This window comes from Bos javanicus, chromosome 5, assembly GCF_032452875.1.
Source record: "Bos javanicus breed banteng chromosome 5, ARS-OSU_banteng_1.0, whole genome shotgun sequence".
Taxonomy (NCBI): Eukaryota; Metazoa; Chordata; class Mammalia; order Artiodactyla; family Bovidae; genus Bos; species Bos javanicus.
In genome coordinates this window covers 64774239-64791262 of record NC_083872.1, presented here as the reverse complement: position 1 = coordinate 64791262, position 17024 = coordinate 64774239, and the positions used below count along the sequence as shown (strand labels likewise).

Sequence of the window (17024 nt, the reverse complement as noted above, 5' to 3'; positions counted from 1 at the left end):
GCATCACCAACTCAATGGACATGGGTTTGGGTGGACTCTGGGAGTTGGAGATGGACAGGGAGGCCTGGCATGCTGCGTGCGGTTCATGGGGTTGCAAAGAGTTGGACATGACTGAGCTGAGACTGAGCTGAAACTGAAACCTATCAGGAAACTGAGGCACAAACTCAAGAAGTTACATAGTCACATAGTTTTTGGTTACAAAGATTTTTGGTGGAGCCAGGATTGAAACCAGTTGATTACAAATGCACTCATTATACAGCACTGTTTCCAGTCCACAGTAAAGCATTGTTAGTCTCATTACATTTCAGTCCACTGTGAGCTGGGTACTGGAATTCAATTTATTTGTCTCTATATTCCTAGTAGGAACAAAATTTTATGCCATTATTAAATAAATGTCTCTAAAATTCTTTGCAAACATAAGCCTGCATACATGGAATAGAAACCTATCAAGTTCTATTTTCAGTTCATCAATGTAACTGCTTAAATATTTTCCCCCAATTAATGAAAATTTAAAATTTTCCCAATTAATGGAAAGAATTTCCCAAATTTTTCCTATTTTAATGAAATCTTTAAAGTCAAATAATAAAAATACATAAATACAGGATGTCTTTACACAGCATGAAATTATGAGTATTTTGCATTTTTCATAAAAGAATTTATATAAATTTCTTTTGTTTATAAATACTTTATCTTCATTATTCACTGTTCCTTTGAATTTATATCTACCTAGAGAAATAGGTTGGGCAGACCATTCTACTTTACTGTTGAAACCAACAGGCATGGAGAAGGCAAGTGATGTATTCAGTTCTTTTGTAGTTTGGGGCAGAATTGAAGATGAACTCATACCCATCTATTCATCTGCTGGCTGTCGTTAACTGCCTTTAACAAATTATTAACCCTTGTATCCTGGACAATCCCATTCCCATAGCCCCCGGCACAAGAAACTCAGCGATCAATTTTTGAGTCTGTTCTCTTGCTATAGACCCTGTTCTCCTCCAGGGGATCTTCCTGATCCAGGGATATAACCTGTGTCTTTGGGCTTCCCTTGTGGCTCATCTGGTAAAGAATCCACCTGCAATGCGGGAGACCCAGGTTTGATCCCTAGATTGGGAAGATCCCCTGGAGAAGGGAATGGCAACCCACTCCAGTATTCTTGCGTGGAGAATTTCATGAACTGTATAGCCCATGGTGTCACAAACAGTTGAACATGACTGAGCAGCTTTCACTTTCTTGCTATAAAGATCATTTATTTTTCTTTAATGTGTTACTTCCTACTATATATTGGTATATATTGGCTCAGACAGTCTGAAATCTCTGCATCTAAGTAACGGGAAATACTGGTTCATTTCATCCAGTATTATTACAGTATGGGAAATATGTTCCAGTTTTGCTTTACACACCATGAAAATTGACTTAGAAAAGATTCAAGGATATCTTAGATGGTGTCCCAGATAGAACACGGAAAATTTGATGAATGCATTTGCATAATAATAAAAATGAAACCTGAAAATGTGAGAGGAAGTCAAGATCAGAGAGGATATTTTGGAGGATTTTTCACCACCTTAAGTTTTCTTGAAAGCACAAATGAAATCCAGAGTGTCCAGTTAACTTCAAAACATGAAGTAAAGAACAGGACTCATGTATCTAGGGCATTAAGAATCACGATGGAACAAGCCTACACACCTTCAACAAGTATGTTCTGTGAGGTCCTATCCTCCTCATAGATTCAGTTCTGTCCCAGTGAGGGTTCAAATCTGTACCTGAAGAATAGCCAACATCATGGACCATTATTTGGAAGACAGTGACATCTTCTGGTGGTTTATAGACTAAATTCAATTATGCCAGACAGTTTTTACCACAGAAACCATCCAGTTTATTTTTTGGCCGTGAGCCTTATGGAATCTTTGTTCCCTCACCAGGGATTGAACCCGGACCCCTGACAGTGAAAGCACCAAGTTCTAACCACTGGACTGCCAGGGAATTCCAGAGTCACTGTTTTAAAGTAGATTTATCTATTCAGTATATCTTTATTAAAGTTACAAGTGTGGATTCTCAAATTTCTGAAATGTTCAATGAAATAAATATTAATTTAGAAAATAACAATATACCTCACTTATTTTACTCTTTGAGTTGGTGTCATCTCTGGCTTATTCAGCCAGCATTAATTCCACTTTTCCTCTCAATCAAGTCATAGGACCAGACCTTCCTTAATTCAAGTAATTCTCATATAATTTCAGAATTCAAAAGGGCCTTACCTACTATAATCCTCTCCCTCATATGTCCAGTTTAATTTGGGAAAGTGCAATTCATAAGTAATCATTTGATAGCCTCAAAAACAGTTTTTAAAAGACTGCCCGCAAGGTTGAGCTCAGGCCCCATCTCCTCTGAAGAAGCCTTCCTCACTCCCCCAGTCCAGGCTGGCTGTCCCTCTTATATTAAGAGTTGTCACAGAATATATAGTATGTCCCCTACACTCCAGTACTCTTGCCTGGAAAATCCCATGGATGGAGGAGCCTGGTGGGCTGCAGTCCATGGGGTTGCTAAGAGTCGGACACGACTGAGCGACTTCACTTTCACTTTTCACTTTCATGCATTGGAGAAGGAAATGGCAACCCACTCCAGTGTTCTTGTCTGGAGAATCCCGGGGATGGTGGAGCCTGGTGGGCTGCCGTCTATGGGGTCACACAGAGTTGGACACAACTGAAGCAACTTAGCAGCTTAGCAGCTATAGTAACAACCTTCAAGTTGTGAACTTTCAAGGATGCAAAACAGGTCTTCACATGTTTGGTGTACACTGTCACATGCATGCATCCTCTAAAGTGGTCGTGCTTCTGTGTACTTTATAGTACTGCAGAGAGTGCAGTAGTGTGACCTTTATTTCCAGACCAGGATGTCCAGAAGCAAGTGTAAAAGCAGTAGTGACGTAGCTGGTACTTCTGTACTGTAAGATGAAAATGTTTAATTAAAAAAATTTTTTTATGTATTATTTGTGTGAAAAGTATTATAAACCTATTACAGTACAGTACTACATAGTTAATTCTGTTAGCTGGATATCTAGGCTTGGACTATGAAGAAATTGGACTTGACCAATATGCTTTTGGATTGGAACTTGTTTGTATGTAGGGGACTTACTGTGTACCACACTGTCCTGGAACTGTCAACTTACTCAGCTACCTTTACAACCACAGTGCAAAATTCTTAATGACTAGGCCTATATCTCATTATGGGTTTCCCTGGTGGCTCAGTGGTAAAGAATCCATCCACCCGCCAATGCAGGAGACAGAGGTTCGATCATTCAGTCGGGAAGACGCCTGGAAGAGGAAATGGCAACCCAGTCCAGTATTCCTGCCTGGGAAATCCCATGGATAGAGAGGCCTGGTGGGCTACAGTTCATGTGGGCTACAGTTCATGCAAGAGTTGGAGACGACTTAGCGACCAAACAACATCTCGTTACTACTTGTGTCCCAAGAATCTCACAGCCTATAACCTATTTTTGGCTTATATTCTGAAGAATAAATATATTCAAATAATGCTTGGTGAGGTATCTGTTGTTCATTATTTTAGAGGCTATGTCCGTCATAAACAACGTGGGGGTCTCTACTGAACACTTATAGTATGTCAGGGGCCTTGTTGGGTGCTTCATACACATTGACTTCATTTAATCCTAAGAAGCCTGTAAGACTTGATCCTCATTTTATAGCTGAGAAAACTTATCCCGGTCAGTTAGTGAAAGAGACAAGATTCATTCACTCCACATCTTTATTTACACCTTGTTTCAAAATGAGAATTTCCAAGAACATAATACAAATCTTCTTTTTTTTAATAGAATTCAGAGTAAAGGTGCAGGAAGAATTTAAAAAATCAGATAAAGCCAGAAGGTAAGTACTGAACAATGCATACCATTAATGTCCTATGGACTTGCTACAGGTGGACTGCAAATTTGGCTTAACTTCACATCTGTTAATATGTGACTTGTTCCATTAGTCAGAGACTTTAAAAGATAGTTGCTTAGAAGCACATTTACTCCTAACTGAAACCTGAAGTTTCTCCTGTGGATTCTCAAAGCTATTGTATGTCAGAGTGATCCAGTGTCATCCTTGGCAAAGCTTCGCAATACAGTCTAAATGGAAATTGATGTGTGGCTAATACAAGGCAAGTTGGGGACAAAGGTCTCCACAGTGAGTTTAATTTCATTTGGAATTTCTAAGGAAATGGATGGATTATTCAGCGTTTAGCCTCCTCCATAAAGCTTTCTCAAGAATGAGATTGTGAATGTTGGGCAATAAAGGTTATCTGACAAGTATCTGGGTAGAGATATCATTACTGATTAAGCGCAGGTCCATATGAACAGGGCTTCCCAGGTGGCTCAGCGGTCAAAGAATCCACCTGCTAATGCAGTAGACACAAGAAATTCGGATTTGATCCCTGGTTCGGGAATATCTTCTAGAGGAAGAAATGGCAACCCACCCCAGTATGCTTGCCTGGGGAATCCCTTGGACAGAGACAGTTCATGGGTTCAGAGTCGAACACAACTTAGTGACTGAGCACACACACACACACACCATATGATCAGTAGAGCTGGAGATAGAAATACCAATTCCTTCTGACACTGGAGCAGTTTAATGAGGATCCCACTTCAGTGAGAGGCCTTTCCATCTCTTCTCAAAAGTAATCTTAAGAGCACCCAGTTAGAGACAAGATTTTCCCAAAAACTTTTGGATCTGTTCCAACTGAACAACTATGTAAAGAATCACATTCTGCCTCCATGGAGTATGAATACTATGATTTTAGCCTGGAATTAAAAAAAAATATGCCCCCACCGAGTCCCAACTTTATCTGGCTCCAAAGTACTCCTAATGTGCCCATGGACATGGCCCATATTTGACTTTGGTTTGATCACTGCATTTAGAAAGACTGGCAGGAACCCAGAAGGGGCCTGTATGAATGTTGATTCCTACATTCAAACTTGGGACATTAGACTCTCAATCTCATTTCCTTTTATATGAAAGGCAAACACAGGTTTTCGTCACAACTGAGGCCACCATAAAGAGTGTATGTCTAAAAAACAGGAGGGAAAAAAAAGAAAGTTGGAACTGTATCAAATGGGTATAGAGTAGGTAAATCATATTTCCATTCAAGGCACATTTCAGAAGAATGTTCAGAAAGTTTTAATATAGGCTATGTATATACAATTCCCTATAGCTTTTGTTAGCACCAGTACATATCCTGTGGCCCCATTTTCAAATGGCTTAACAGATTGAGGGATCTTGTCAGTGAAGGTGAGGATAGGAGACAAAAGCAGACATTTAAACAGGGAAATTTTAATGAAATCATTGTTAATTAGTAGAAAGTGGCTATTTTAAGAATTTTAAAAAAAAGAACTCTTAACGAGTTCAAAAGTAGAAGTGGCAAAAAAAAAAGGAACTACCTCTAGGCTGGGAAAAAGGAAAAAGAGAATTAAGGAACTAAAGACTAGGAAAGGCTTTCCTCCCCACTCCGAGCACTCAAGCTGAGCGTAGGACTCTTCAGTGAAGGCGTGGTTTCCACAGGAACATTCAGCAACCACCCCCGCCCCCACCTCTGGTAGTGAAGAAACTGTCAAGAGGGCCAGAGTGGGAGACAGTTGCTTGAGGGAGGGGCTGAAAGCAGCCCACTGGAGCTCCTCCAAAGTGGGACATGTGACTAAGGCACAGCTGGGGCTCTTCTGCTGGGGCTGCTGGGTTCCCGTGGTGACTACAAATGGAGAACCGGAATCCAGAAGGGACTTCATGCTGCTATTGCTTTGCAGCACCACTTTAGGACAGGACCCTCATCAACGAAGCCTAATATTCTGCCAGGCTGGCAAAGGGAGACATGTTTATAGGGTCCAGTATCACAAAGCAGGGTACAGAGGATGGATTTGGAGCTGGGAGTTGATATCAACAGTAAGGTGATAATTGCTATAGTTCACTCTTTTGTCTTTTTACCTTCCACATATACCTACACTAACATAGGAGCTACTAGTCACACGTGGTTGCTGCTAAGGCGCTTCAGTCGTGTCAGACTCTGTGCGACCCCACAGACAGCAGCCCACCAGGCCCCGCCGTCCCTGGGATTCTCCAGCAAGAACACTGGTGTGGGTTGCCATTTCCCGCTCCAGTGCATGAAAGTGAAAGTGAAAGTGAAGTTGCTCAGTCGTGTCCCACTCTTCGGGAGCCCATGGACTGCAGCCTACCAGGCTCCTCTGTCCATGGGATTCTCCAGGCAAGAGTACTGGAGTGGGGTGCCATTGCCTTCTTCAAGTCACACATGGTTACTAAGTACTCAAAATGTGACTAACCTGAATTGAGATGTCCTAAGTGTAAAATACACACTGCCTCTCAAGAGGAGGTACAAAAAATATATATATATCATTAAATTTTCTATCAGTTCATGTTGAAAAGGTATTTTGGTTCTATTAAGTTAAAAAAATATATTACAATTAACTTCATCCATTTTTAGTTTCTAATGTGGTTACTAGGAAATTTTAAATTACTTATGTGCTCTGCATTCCACGTAGTTAAATCCTCTCTGTGAGGCTGGAGCAACTTGGCTGCTTTGGATAAAGCTTTCTATCAATAATACCTGTGTGTGTGCTGTGCTCAGCTCTTCCCAGCTCTTTGTGACCCCATGGACTATAGCCTGCCAGGCTCCTCTGTCCATGGGAGTATCCCAGCAAGAATACTGGAATGGGTTCCCATTTCCTCCACCATCAATAATATCTAACAAGCTCTAGTATGGTAAAATGGCTTTTTCCACCATACTGCTTCCTCCTCAACCAAAACTGTATGCTTTAATTCTATTATTAATACATGTCTGGGTTCTGCAAGCACTGCTGACCTGGCTCCCCCAACCATTCTCATCACAATTCAGAGAAAAAGCCCAAAGGCTGCTTTTGAGCATTTCTATTCTATCACCTTCAGAATGGACTGGTTGGATCTCCTTGCAGTCCAAGGGACTCTCAAGAGTCTTCTCCAACACCACAGTTCAAAAGCATCAATTCTTCGGTGCTCAGCCTTCTTCACAGTCCAACTCTCACATCCATACATGACCACAGGAAAAACCATAGCCTTGACCAGACGAACCTTTGTTGGCAAAGTAATGTCTCTGCTTTTGAATATGCTATCTAGGTTGGTCATAACTTTCCTTCCAAGGAGTAAGCGTCTTTTAATTTCCTGGCTGTAATCACCATCTGCAGTGATTTTGGAGCCCAGAAAAATAAAGTCTGACACTGTTTCCACTGTTTCCCCATCTATTTCCCATGAAGTGATGGGACCAGATGCCATGATCTTCGTTTTCTGAATGTTGAGCTTTAAGCCAATTTTTTCACTTTTCACTTTCACTTTCATCAAGAGGCTTTTTAGTTCCTCTTCACTTTCTGCCATAAGGGTGGTGTCATCTGCATATCTGAGGTTATTGATATTTCTCCCGGCAATCATTGGAAAAGACTCTGATGCTGGGAGGGATTGGGGGCAGGAGGAGAAGGGGACGACAGAGGATGAGATGGCTGGATGGCATCACTGACTCGATGGACGTGAGTCTGAGTGAACTCTGGGAGTTGGTGATGGACAGGGAGGCCTGGCGTGCTGCGATTCATGGGGTCTCAAAGAGTCGGACACAACTGAGCGACTGATCTGATCTGATCTGATTCTATCACCTCCATCTTCCACTTCAACACTAATTTTTCCAACATAAACATATTTATGGTACCAAATAATTCCTGAACACATAACACTCACCATATTTAACCATTTTGACTCCAGAATTCATATAATAAAGGATATAAAGGATGCCACTATGGTAAAAAGCACTGGACTGTAGAATAGAGAAAAAAAGAAAATCTGGCCTCTATTTCTGGCCCTAACCTTCTTGGGTTAGGCCATGTAAATCTCTGATCCTCTGCTCCTACACCTGCTTGGAGAAAAAAAGCAATGAATTATTTCAGTTTTACCCAAACGACATAATGAAATCCTTTTAGGGATTATAACCAGATTTTTTTAAATTAATAGGATAGAATAATAATAATATACTATATGTGTTAAAGGTTTTATGAAACTTTTGTTTCAGATATAAATCTCATATACTGGGTTTGTAATGTAAGCTATATTTCTTACTGTCACAGTAATAGTTTGAGAGCCAGCCATATAATCTCTTAAAACCCTATACTGTTTGAATTCATATAATTTGTTCTGTTCTAAAATTATTTCAAGACCAGTGAATAACAAAGCATGAAATTACAACTTAATATAGAAAGTTTTATAAAAGCTGAAATTTATTTGGTGCATACTCTGTGCTTGCTATCAGGTACTTTCACATATACCTTTTCCTTTAATATGTAAAAGCAACCATGTGAGGTATTTTACAGGTTGAAAAAAAAAGCAAAAACCTATGTCCTTAACTTATTCACATGAAAGGTTATATGTGTCCCCAAATAAAAATAAAATTAAACAAACAAAGCCCAACCAAGTACATAGTCTATTTCCATTTTCTTTTGTGCATCCTCCAAATACACCAGACACTTTAGCATTAGGAGAATAAAGAACCAATTCAAATAAAGGGAATCTTTCTTGTAATTTTTGGAGACAGGTGCTTTTTAACTACCAATTTTCTACTCTATGCACAAGGGACTGAAATGCTGTCGATGTCTTAAATAATTTTAAGGTAATTCAATACTTTGAAAATTTTGTTCACATAGACATACAAGCCTAAAAACAGCACTATTTTTAGAGGCAATTTCACAACAGAAAAAGGCAATGGTAACAGTTCAAGTGATAGAAATGACTTAAACAAAATACCTTCAAGAAAGGAGGAAAAATGTATAGAAAATTTTCTAAAAATATAGCACCATTACCTCAATGAATGAACAAATTTCAAGATGTGGAAATTACCTAACAATCACAAATATTTCTCAAATAATCTGTTTTTATATTTAGACTTTCAAATTATATAGTTATAGTAAATTTTCTTATTAGGAGTTCAACACTGACATAAAGTTATTTTATAAAATAAAAAGCAACTTCCTAAAGAACAGTGACTACTGAATTGTTACTAAGAAAAATTCTTCAACATTATGCAATTTTATTCCTTATGTAAACTTTTCTCAAGATATTATGTTACAAATAAGACACAATCTGGTATGAATGCATTTGCCAAAAACATTTGATCTCCCTAGTGCTTTTCATTTCTTGGTAAGTTTCTTCAGCATTCCTGAGTCCTTTCCTAAAACCATGTAAAAAGTACCACTCGAAGAAAAACCAGACATAAAGCTGACTTTTTATTTTTTTAAATACCTTCTTACTGAATGCTGCCAGCAATATTATCAAATTATATCTTATAATTAAGTAGCATATGTTCAATGTGAGGATATATATTTTTTCAATGAATAAATGTAGTGTCAGCACAGTAAAGTTCATAGGATTTATTTTAAATGATTGCTGGTTTCTGATAATTAAAATCCACAACTCTATGGCAGCAGTTACAATATAATACATTACAGTTCTCTGAAAGATCACTTTAAAGTTATAATGATGGAATATAACTTAACAGAATACAAATGATATCTATGGCATAAGACTCCACAGTTGACTGATCAGCTAATCAAAGAAAAACATCAGAGAAAGGCCTTGAAAAAGAAAGCATGTTTCCTGTTAGAATTTATCCTTTTTTTCCCTAAAAATGGCTAATTATGAACATAGAAATGTTTGAATGAAAGACCCTAAAATTCTGAGAAAAGAACTAAACTTCAGATGTAGTAAGTGATGAGGTCAGACTTAACAAGCTGAAACTTAATCTGTTAGCAGCCAGAAGATGCAAGTGCTCATTTTTAGAGAAGTAAAGTTTATTACATTTGAAACAATACAGCAGAAATCTCAAAAGTTTACTCATTAAATATAGTTTAATTCTTACAAATCTCCTTTTGAAAATGCAATTCATATATGCTGCAACCTCTGAAGTTTCAATTTAAAATGAAGCATGAAGGCAGCAATCAGGAAAAAGCACAGAGACGGCTTCGTCAAATACCTGTACAAATCAGTACATACCTCTTCTGTCTGTGACACAGGAGGGAAAAAAGTGACTCTAAACATATCCAAGTAAACAGAGAAAAATACATTACTACTTGAGGCAGACCATGCTAAAAAATAGTTTACAATGATCAGTTTGCATTTATGGTAGTTAATAATGCCTTTAGTTTGAACCAATGAAATTAAGGTTAAATTAAATTTTGCAGTAGTTTCTCAGTCTTTTGTACTAAACATCAGTTCATCTGAGAAGTAATAAGATTGGAAAAGCAAATGACCTGATCCTTTTCATTATGCGTATCATTTTCTCAGTTGTACTAAATGCAAACAAATCAATACAGCATCAAGATTTTTCACATATTTAAAATGAAGACTAATGACTTGTGAAGGCAGACTGTGTACCATGTAGTATTTAACAGATGAAACTTGCAATTACCATCAACTCAACTTTTAAAATAACACCAAGATATACAAGCCAAAATAAACATTTGATTTAAAAATTCTGCTATTCAAGATACTCAGGTGTCTTTTTGTTCTCATTGAGATTGATATGGGTTGGGTCTTTTAAAAACCTGAAGAGGAGTTGGTAAGAGGAAAAAAATCCTCAATGCTTTAAAAACCTCAACTGTTAGGAGTCCATACAACTACTATGCTGGCATGAAAACAGTTTTTTTTCCCTATCATAGGACCACTTTCCCATAGAAGTACTTCCTCCAAGCCAGCTATATAAAGATGTAAATCAGCTTACCCATGATTAAAACTGAAGTAATCCTTTAAAAATAGGAGCATGACACCTCACCCAAAAAGATCTTTTAAATCATTGCTAGCTGAACTGCTACTGGTCATAGTGGTTGGTGGCTGTGCAAAGTTCTGTGGGTTAAAGAAAGGATTAGCCTGCATTCCAAAGGCAGATTGTCCCATCACGTTCACCTGTGTTCCCATTACTGAACTGCCCATACCTGGAGACCCTTGAGGAGGTACAAACTGATTAAGCCACTGATTTGGTTTCTGTTGTGATAACTGGTTCATGCTAACTTTGGGTTTCTGAGGGCCAAAGAGATTATTAAGAGCAGACATATCTGTGGGTCTTTGCTGAGTCTGCTTTCCACCTGCAGGAGGAACACTCACAGCACTGAAGTTTGGCAAGGTGGAAGGTGTTCCCAGTGCCATCTTGGTCACTCCAGGTGTGCTTGGACTACTGAAGAAGTTCTGGTTTGTATTAACTGGCATGTTGAATCCTGAAGTCTGAAAGCCCATGTTAGCATTTAGGCCATTTGTTAAATTTCTCTTTGTATTGTCAATTGGTGTAGAAAACATCATGCCAAGGCCCGTGGAAGGAACAGAAGTGAAGGAACTTGAAGCAGAAATTTTAGGGGTGCTAACAGAAAGACTGGTCAAAGATGACATGTTATCCATCAACGTGTCTGTCAGGTCCTTAGTCTGAAAAATACAAGGAAATTACTTTATTCCAAATTACTTTAAAATTAGTAAAATGTTTGATAAATTTTATTATAAAGGACAAGTTAAAATTAAGCTTGTCTACACTGAGACAGCAAACTACACAGTTCACAGGCCAAACCCAGTTTGCCACATATTTAAGGCTCTTTAAAGATGAACATTTCCAACAATTTGATGACAGGGAACAAAACTTTGAACTCCAATTAAATGAAATGTTGTCTTCCTCACTGTGCCTCCACCAAAAAGCAGAATTGCATTTTTCTCATTAGATCTGTACTATAGAAAAAGATGTTGTTGCTGTTTAGTCGCTAAGTTGTGTGCCTCTTTTGCGACCCCATGGCCTGTAGCCTGCCTGTGGGATTTCTCAGGCAAGAACAGGGCAGCGGATTGCCATTTCCTTCTCTATGGGATCTTCCCAACACAGGGATAGCACCTGGGTCTCCTGCATGGGCAGGCGGATTCTTTATCAGTGAGCAACCAGGGAAGCCCCACAGAAAAGGATACTTCATTATTTTTGTATTTTGACTTTCATCACAATTGTGTGGAAATTTAGTTTTCTAAATTTATTCTTATATAAGTACATACAAAATATTTTATTTTGCCTCTTGGCCCACAAAGATTCTTCCCAGAGGAAAAAGTTTAATGATTAGGAGACAGAAACTACAAAAAAAATTTAAAGAAAGCTTTTAAGATAAAGTTATTTCTGAAACCAGTAAGAGTGTAAACTTTCTCCAAGCAGAGAACTTAATCACTGTTCTAAAACCAGCACCTAAAACAGTGCCTGTAACACAGAAGGAAATAAATACTGGTCAAGACATATAGGTAAGAATCCCTAAATCAAGTTACAAACATGACTATAACAAAAAAGCCAAAAAATGAAAATTATTTCTTGCTCAAAAATACATAAATGCATGAACATAATATTCCTGATCAATTCAAAGTGAGCAGAGCTGAATTAGTATCACAGACCTAGTATTTTTAAAGAACTGTCCCATTAATCTAGCTTCTTCTATATTGGTTACAAGCACTATCACAAAACATCGTACATTAGGCAGGTTATTGAGGAGGTGCTGGAAAATCCTTTATGCCCATACTTCTTAGAAATTACATATTAAAGTATTTTCTGAAATACGTTTTCATAAAACACTAGTAGGTAGACTAGGTTCTATACTACCTTACTCCTTAAGAGTAGTATAATTACAAAAAAAAATGAACTCTGACCTGCTTGACTGGAGCAATAGGTGTGTGAACTTGAGGTTTAAGAGGCTGCTGGCTTTTCAACTTCTGGGCCTGCTCCTGTTCTTTTGCTAATTTTTGTTTTTCTTCAAGTGTAAGTGATGCCTTAAAACAGCAGCAAAAAAAAGTTAACTGACAACTTTCTTAATTTCATTTGTAAAGCAGAACATGTTTTTTTGTCTGTTTGACAATACCATTTGACAACACTTGACAATACCAAGTAGTTTATGAACTACTGTATTGGTGACTGCCACAACAGTATAACTAAGGTCAGTTATACTTTAGTTTCGTGGGTTTTCTATTTGCTTTTTTTCCTTTTTTAATATATACCTTTCATTTATTTATTTTTTTAATTAGAGGATAATTGCTTTACAATGTTGTATCAGTTTCTGCTGTACAACATGAATAGCCATAAAATTGGGAGATTCTTGTTCAACTGTTTTTATCTTACTCCAAAAAATATTTTAAGAACTCATCAAAAGCTAAGTAAGAATTAAACAACTTAAAAAAAAAAAAATGAACAAACAATATTTTTGATACTAACATCTGCATCAAATTCAGTGTCTTTTTTCTTAGATCTACTTTGCCAACCTTTAAGCCCACAGTATGTCTTCATACAATTTTGTAAACCACAGTGTCTTGGTTCTACACATACAAGTATTCATACATGTTGAATGAATAGAAGAAAACTGCCCTTAGTGAAATTCAAAGTTGATATATTTTTTATATTGGATGCTAACCAATATTTTAGCTGGAAACTATAGTTTTATAGTTTATTATTCAAAATCAGGAGCAAAGAAGAGACACTGTAAAATTTATCAAGGGATGTGACTGGCAAAGTACAATAGAAAGGACAAGAAGTCAGGCAACCTAGAAACATTACCAATATGAGAGAATGAATAAAAAAGGAAGTTAAAAATATTAAGCATTTTTATTCTCAACATGGTTAGGTCATGATCCACTGATAACTTTTAAATTTCATAAAGATAATTAAAGAGTGTTTCTATTAAGCTAAATAGTACTTCTCAACAAAACAATCTATGGTTTATAGAAGTCATATAATATAAATATGAATGTCAAAAGAACAGTAAAGAAACTTACTCTTTTTTGTTTATTCTGTAACCCATCCTCTTTATTTTCTGATTCACCACCAGTCAGAAGGTCTGCTCCAATGTTGTTAAAGACTTTGTCAATCTGCTGAAACAGAAAAAAATCAACCAGTTGAACAATGTGCAAAACTTTACTACTTAAAGATCAGAAGCTTCTGAAATGGAGTGCAATGTCAAGCACTTCCCGCCCCGCCCCCCCCACACAATTAGAATGATCTAAATATCTTCTTACCTGAGACCCAACATTTGTAACTTTTGTCTCCTCGGAAGCATTCATTTGATTTCCTATATCCAAAGATCTGTAAGAAAGAGCTGAGTTATGACAAAGCTATAAAAAGAAATGTTTTTAAAATACTTCTTAAAAATAGTTTACCCACATAGAAGTTATTACAACCTCAACAAACTGCAACTTATTAAGGAGAGTCATAATCTTTTTCATTATTTACTACTATTAGTGTCTGCTTGCCCCTACAAGTAACATTTGTATACAAGTCTTTTTTTAAAAACTAAACATTTGAGATTTACTGGAGAATTTACTCAGGGTGTCATAAAATCATGCAAGGATGGTTCTTACCATACGAGAGTTCAGAGCTCACTGAGAGACAAGATACAATATGGGAACTTAACATGATTAAGTTCAGAATCTATGATTCTAACAATAAATTCTATAATCACTGAATGAAAGATGTGGGCAAGATCTATGCCTTGAAAAATAGGTAACATTTATTTAGATAGGAAGAAAAAAAAGAGAAGGTTCACTTACACCTCAAGTATAAATACTAGATAGAAAATTTCTCTGTTGTAATTTTTAAAGATTTTCAGGGTTCCTATGCTAACATAGTCAATTCATTAATAGCATATATATATATATATATATATATATATATATATATACACACACACATACATATATATATACATGTATGTATAGACATATATATCTCACAGAATATTTAGCATACACAAATGGCTATTTCATGTCATTCTACGCCTTGTGTATTTACTTCCATAAAGCCTTTACCTTACACTGGAACAAGACCAAAAAAGCTTCTTTTGGAGGACTTGGCTCGTGACTAGTATCAATTTTACTGATTTTCAGATGTTTTTGGCTCAGGGTTAAACATTAACAGGCATTCTACACTCATGTATTTTTCTTTGGAGCAAAGAATATAGTGAAGATTTGATTATAAAAACTGGCATTTTCTGTTGAATAATTTTCATCTTTCCCCTCATCCTTTGTACACTAATATTTTGCAAATAATTTAGAAAATCCTCTCTATAAGACACACACACACAAAAGGTGGATGCTGTGGTACTACATACGGAATGAATTCTCTGTAAATGTTTCAAAGGTTAGATAAAAGAGAAAAGGAGAAATCAAACACAAGGATTTCACAGATCTGAAAAAAAACTTTTAAGTGGTGCTCTTGGTGATCAGCATCCTGACTTTACAATGCTGGTGGCTAATATGACAAGAGAAACAGAATTCTCTTTATGTAGAGAAAACATTAAGATTATATCATGTTATGCTTTTGTATTTAGAAATAACATCAGATTTTCAACAACATTCTACTTAAACTCAGTTTAACTTAATCTGCTGGAAAATTTTTATAGGCTTTCAGTTCAGTTGCTCAGTCATGTCTGACTCTTTGCGACCCCATGAATTGCAGCACACCAGGCCTCCCTGTCCATCACCAACTCCCGGAGTTCACCCAGACTCAAGTCCATCGAGTCAGTGATGCCATCCAGCCATCTCATCCTCTGTTGTCCCCTTCTCCTCCTGACCCCAATCACTCCCAGTATCAGGGTCTTTTCCATGTAGTCAAATTGAAATCCTTCAAGTTTTCTCATCCATATTCTAGGAAATCAACCATGACATAACTTTAATGTCACTCCTGGACCATGTGCAATTCATATTCAACCTACTTACTTCTGCTGTTCTTGCATTATATGAAGTTGCTCCAGTTTAGTTTTATGTTCTGACTCCAATCTATTAAGCATCTCTTTTATGACGGAAATGAAAGAATTGAACTGGTACAATAAGAAATTGATATAGTTAGGATGTTTCAAGTTAGCAACAAAGTAATCGAATAAAAAAATTCAACGTTATTCATAATATTCTCTATTTTTACCAGAATATGACCCATAGGTCTGATGACACAAGAATAGATTATACATATTTTAGCTCAGAATATCATAGCAAGCTTTTAAAGTATCTTTGTACAGTGGTGGTATTTTAAGTTCCAGAAAACATGTCTCAGTAAGTTTTATATTCTGAGCTAACAGCTATTACTCAGGAGTCTTAAATAAATTCAACTCCACCAGTTATTACACATTGATTTTTTTTTTAGACTAATCCAAAACTGACCACCTAATATGTGCATATCTAAACACAATCTGTTTGCATGCGTGCGTGCCTGCTGAGTCACTTCAGTCATGTCCGACTCTTTGTAACCCCACAGACTCGCCAGCTCCTTTGTCCACAGAATTCTACAGGCAAATATACTGCAGTGGGTTCCCATGCCCTCCTTCAGGGCACCTTCCCAACCTAGGGATTAAACCCGCATCTCTTGTGTCTCCTGCTTGGCAAACGGGTTCTTTACCATTAGCACCACCTGGGAAGCCCACAATCTGTTTAATGATGAATAAAAAATTACCCTTTATTCGATCATTATAAAAGTGACATGTTTGGCTAAAATAAACCTTGTTTTCTAAAAAGCTAGTAGAAATATTAAATATACATAATCTAACTTTCAAATAATTAAAGTTTATAAGAATACCCAACTCAATGTCTAAACATAGTTCAAGTTTTAGTTAAATAATTCTTATGGTACTTCAGAAACAATTTATTTCAGTAATACCACATATTACAGGAAGACTCTAGAAACTTTCTTCCTTCCCCAAATCCAGTAGTCATATACAAATGTAAGAGCTGGACCATAAAGAAAGCTGAAAGCCAAAGATTTGATGTTTTTGAACTGTGGTGTTGGAGAAGACTCTTGAGAGTCCCGTGGACTGCAAGGAGATCCAACCAGTCCATCCTAAAGGAAATCAGTCCTGAATATTCACTGGAAGGGCTTATGTTGAAGCTGAAACTCCAATACTTTGGCCACCTGATGCGAAGAGCTGACTCATTGGAAAAGACTCTGACTCTGGGAAAGACTGAAGACAGGAGAGGAAGGGG

The 17024-nt window shown here is 37.1% G+C and overlaps 1 protein-coding gene across 3 annotated transcripts in view; it reads right to left on the bottom strand.

Moving 5' to 3' along the window:
- Positions 1 to 8265: 8265 nt before the first annotated feature.
- Positions 8266 to 17024, bottom strand: part of SCYL2 (SCY1 like pseudokinase 2) — a 57288-nt gene continuing 48529 nt past the window's right edge. The window contains exons 14-18 of one of the 3 annotated variants that reach the window (XM_061417018.1): positions 15771 to 15871; positions 14073 to 14139; positions 13833 to 13928; positions 12717 to 12836; positions 8266 to 11477 (exon numbers count right to left, since the gene is read on the bottom strand). In XM_061417018.1, the coding sequence (XP_061273002.1) occupies positions 10833 to 11477; positions 12717 to 12836; positions 13833 to 13928; positions 14073 to 14139; positions 15771 to 15871 (1029 nt within the window). In that variant the 3' untranslated portion in view covers positions 8266 to 10832. The remainder of the gene's footprint in view (positions 11478 to 12716; positions 12837 to 13832; positions 13929 to 14072; positions 14140 to 15770; positions 15872 to 17024) is intronic. The other 2 variants (XM_061417019.1, XM_061417020.1) reach the window with 2 other exon arrangements.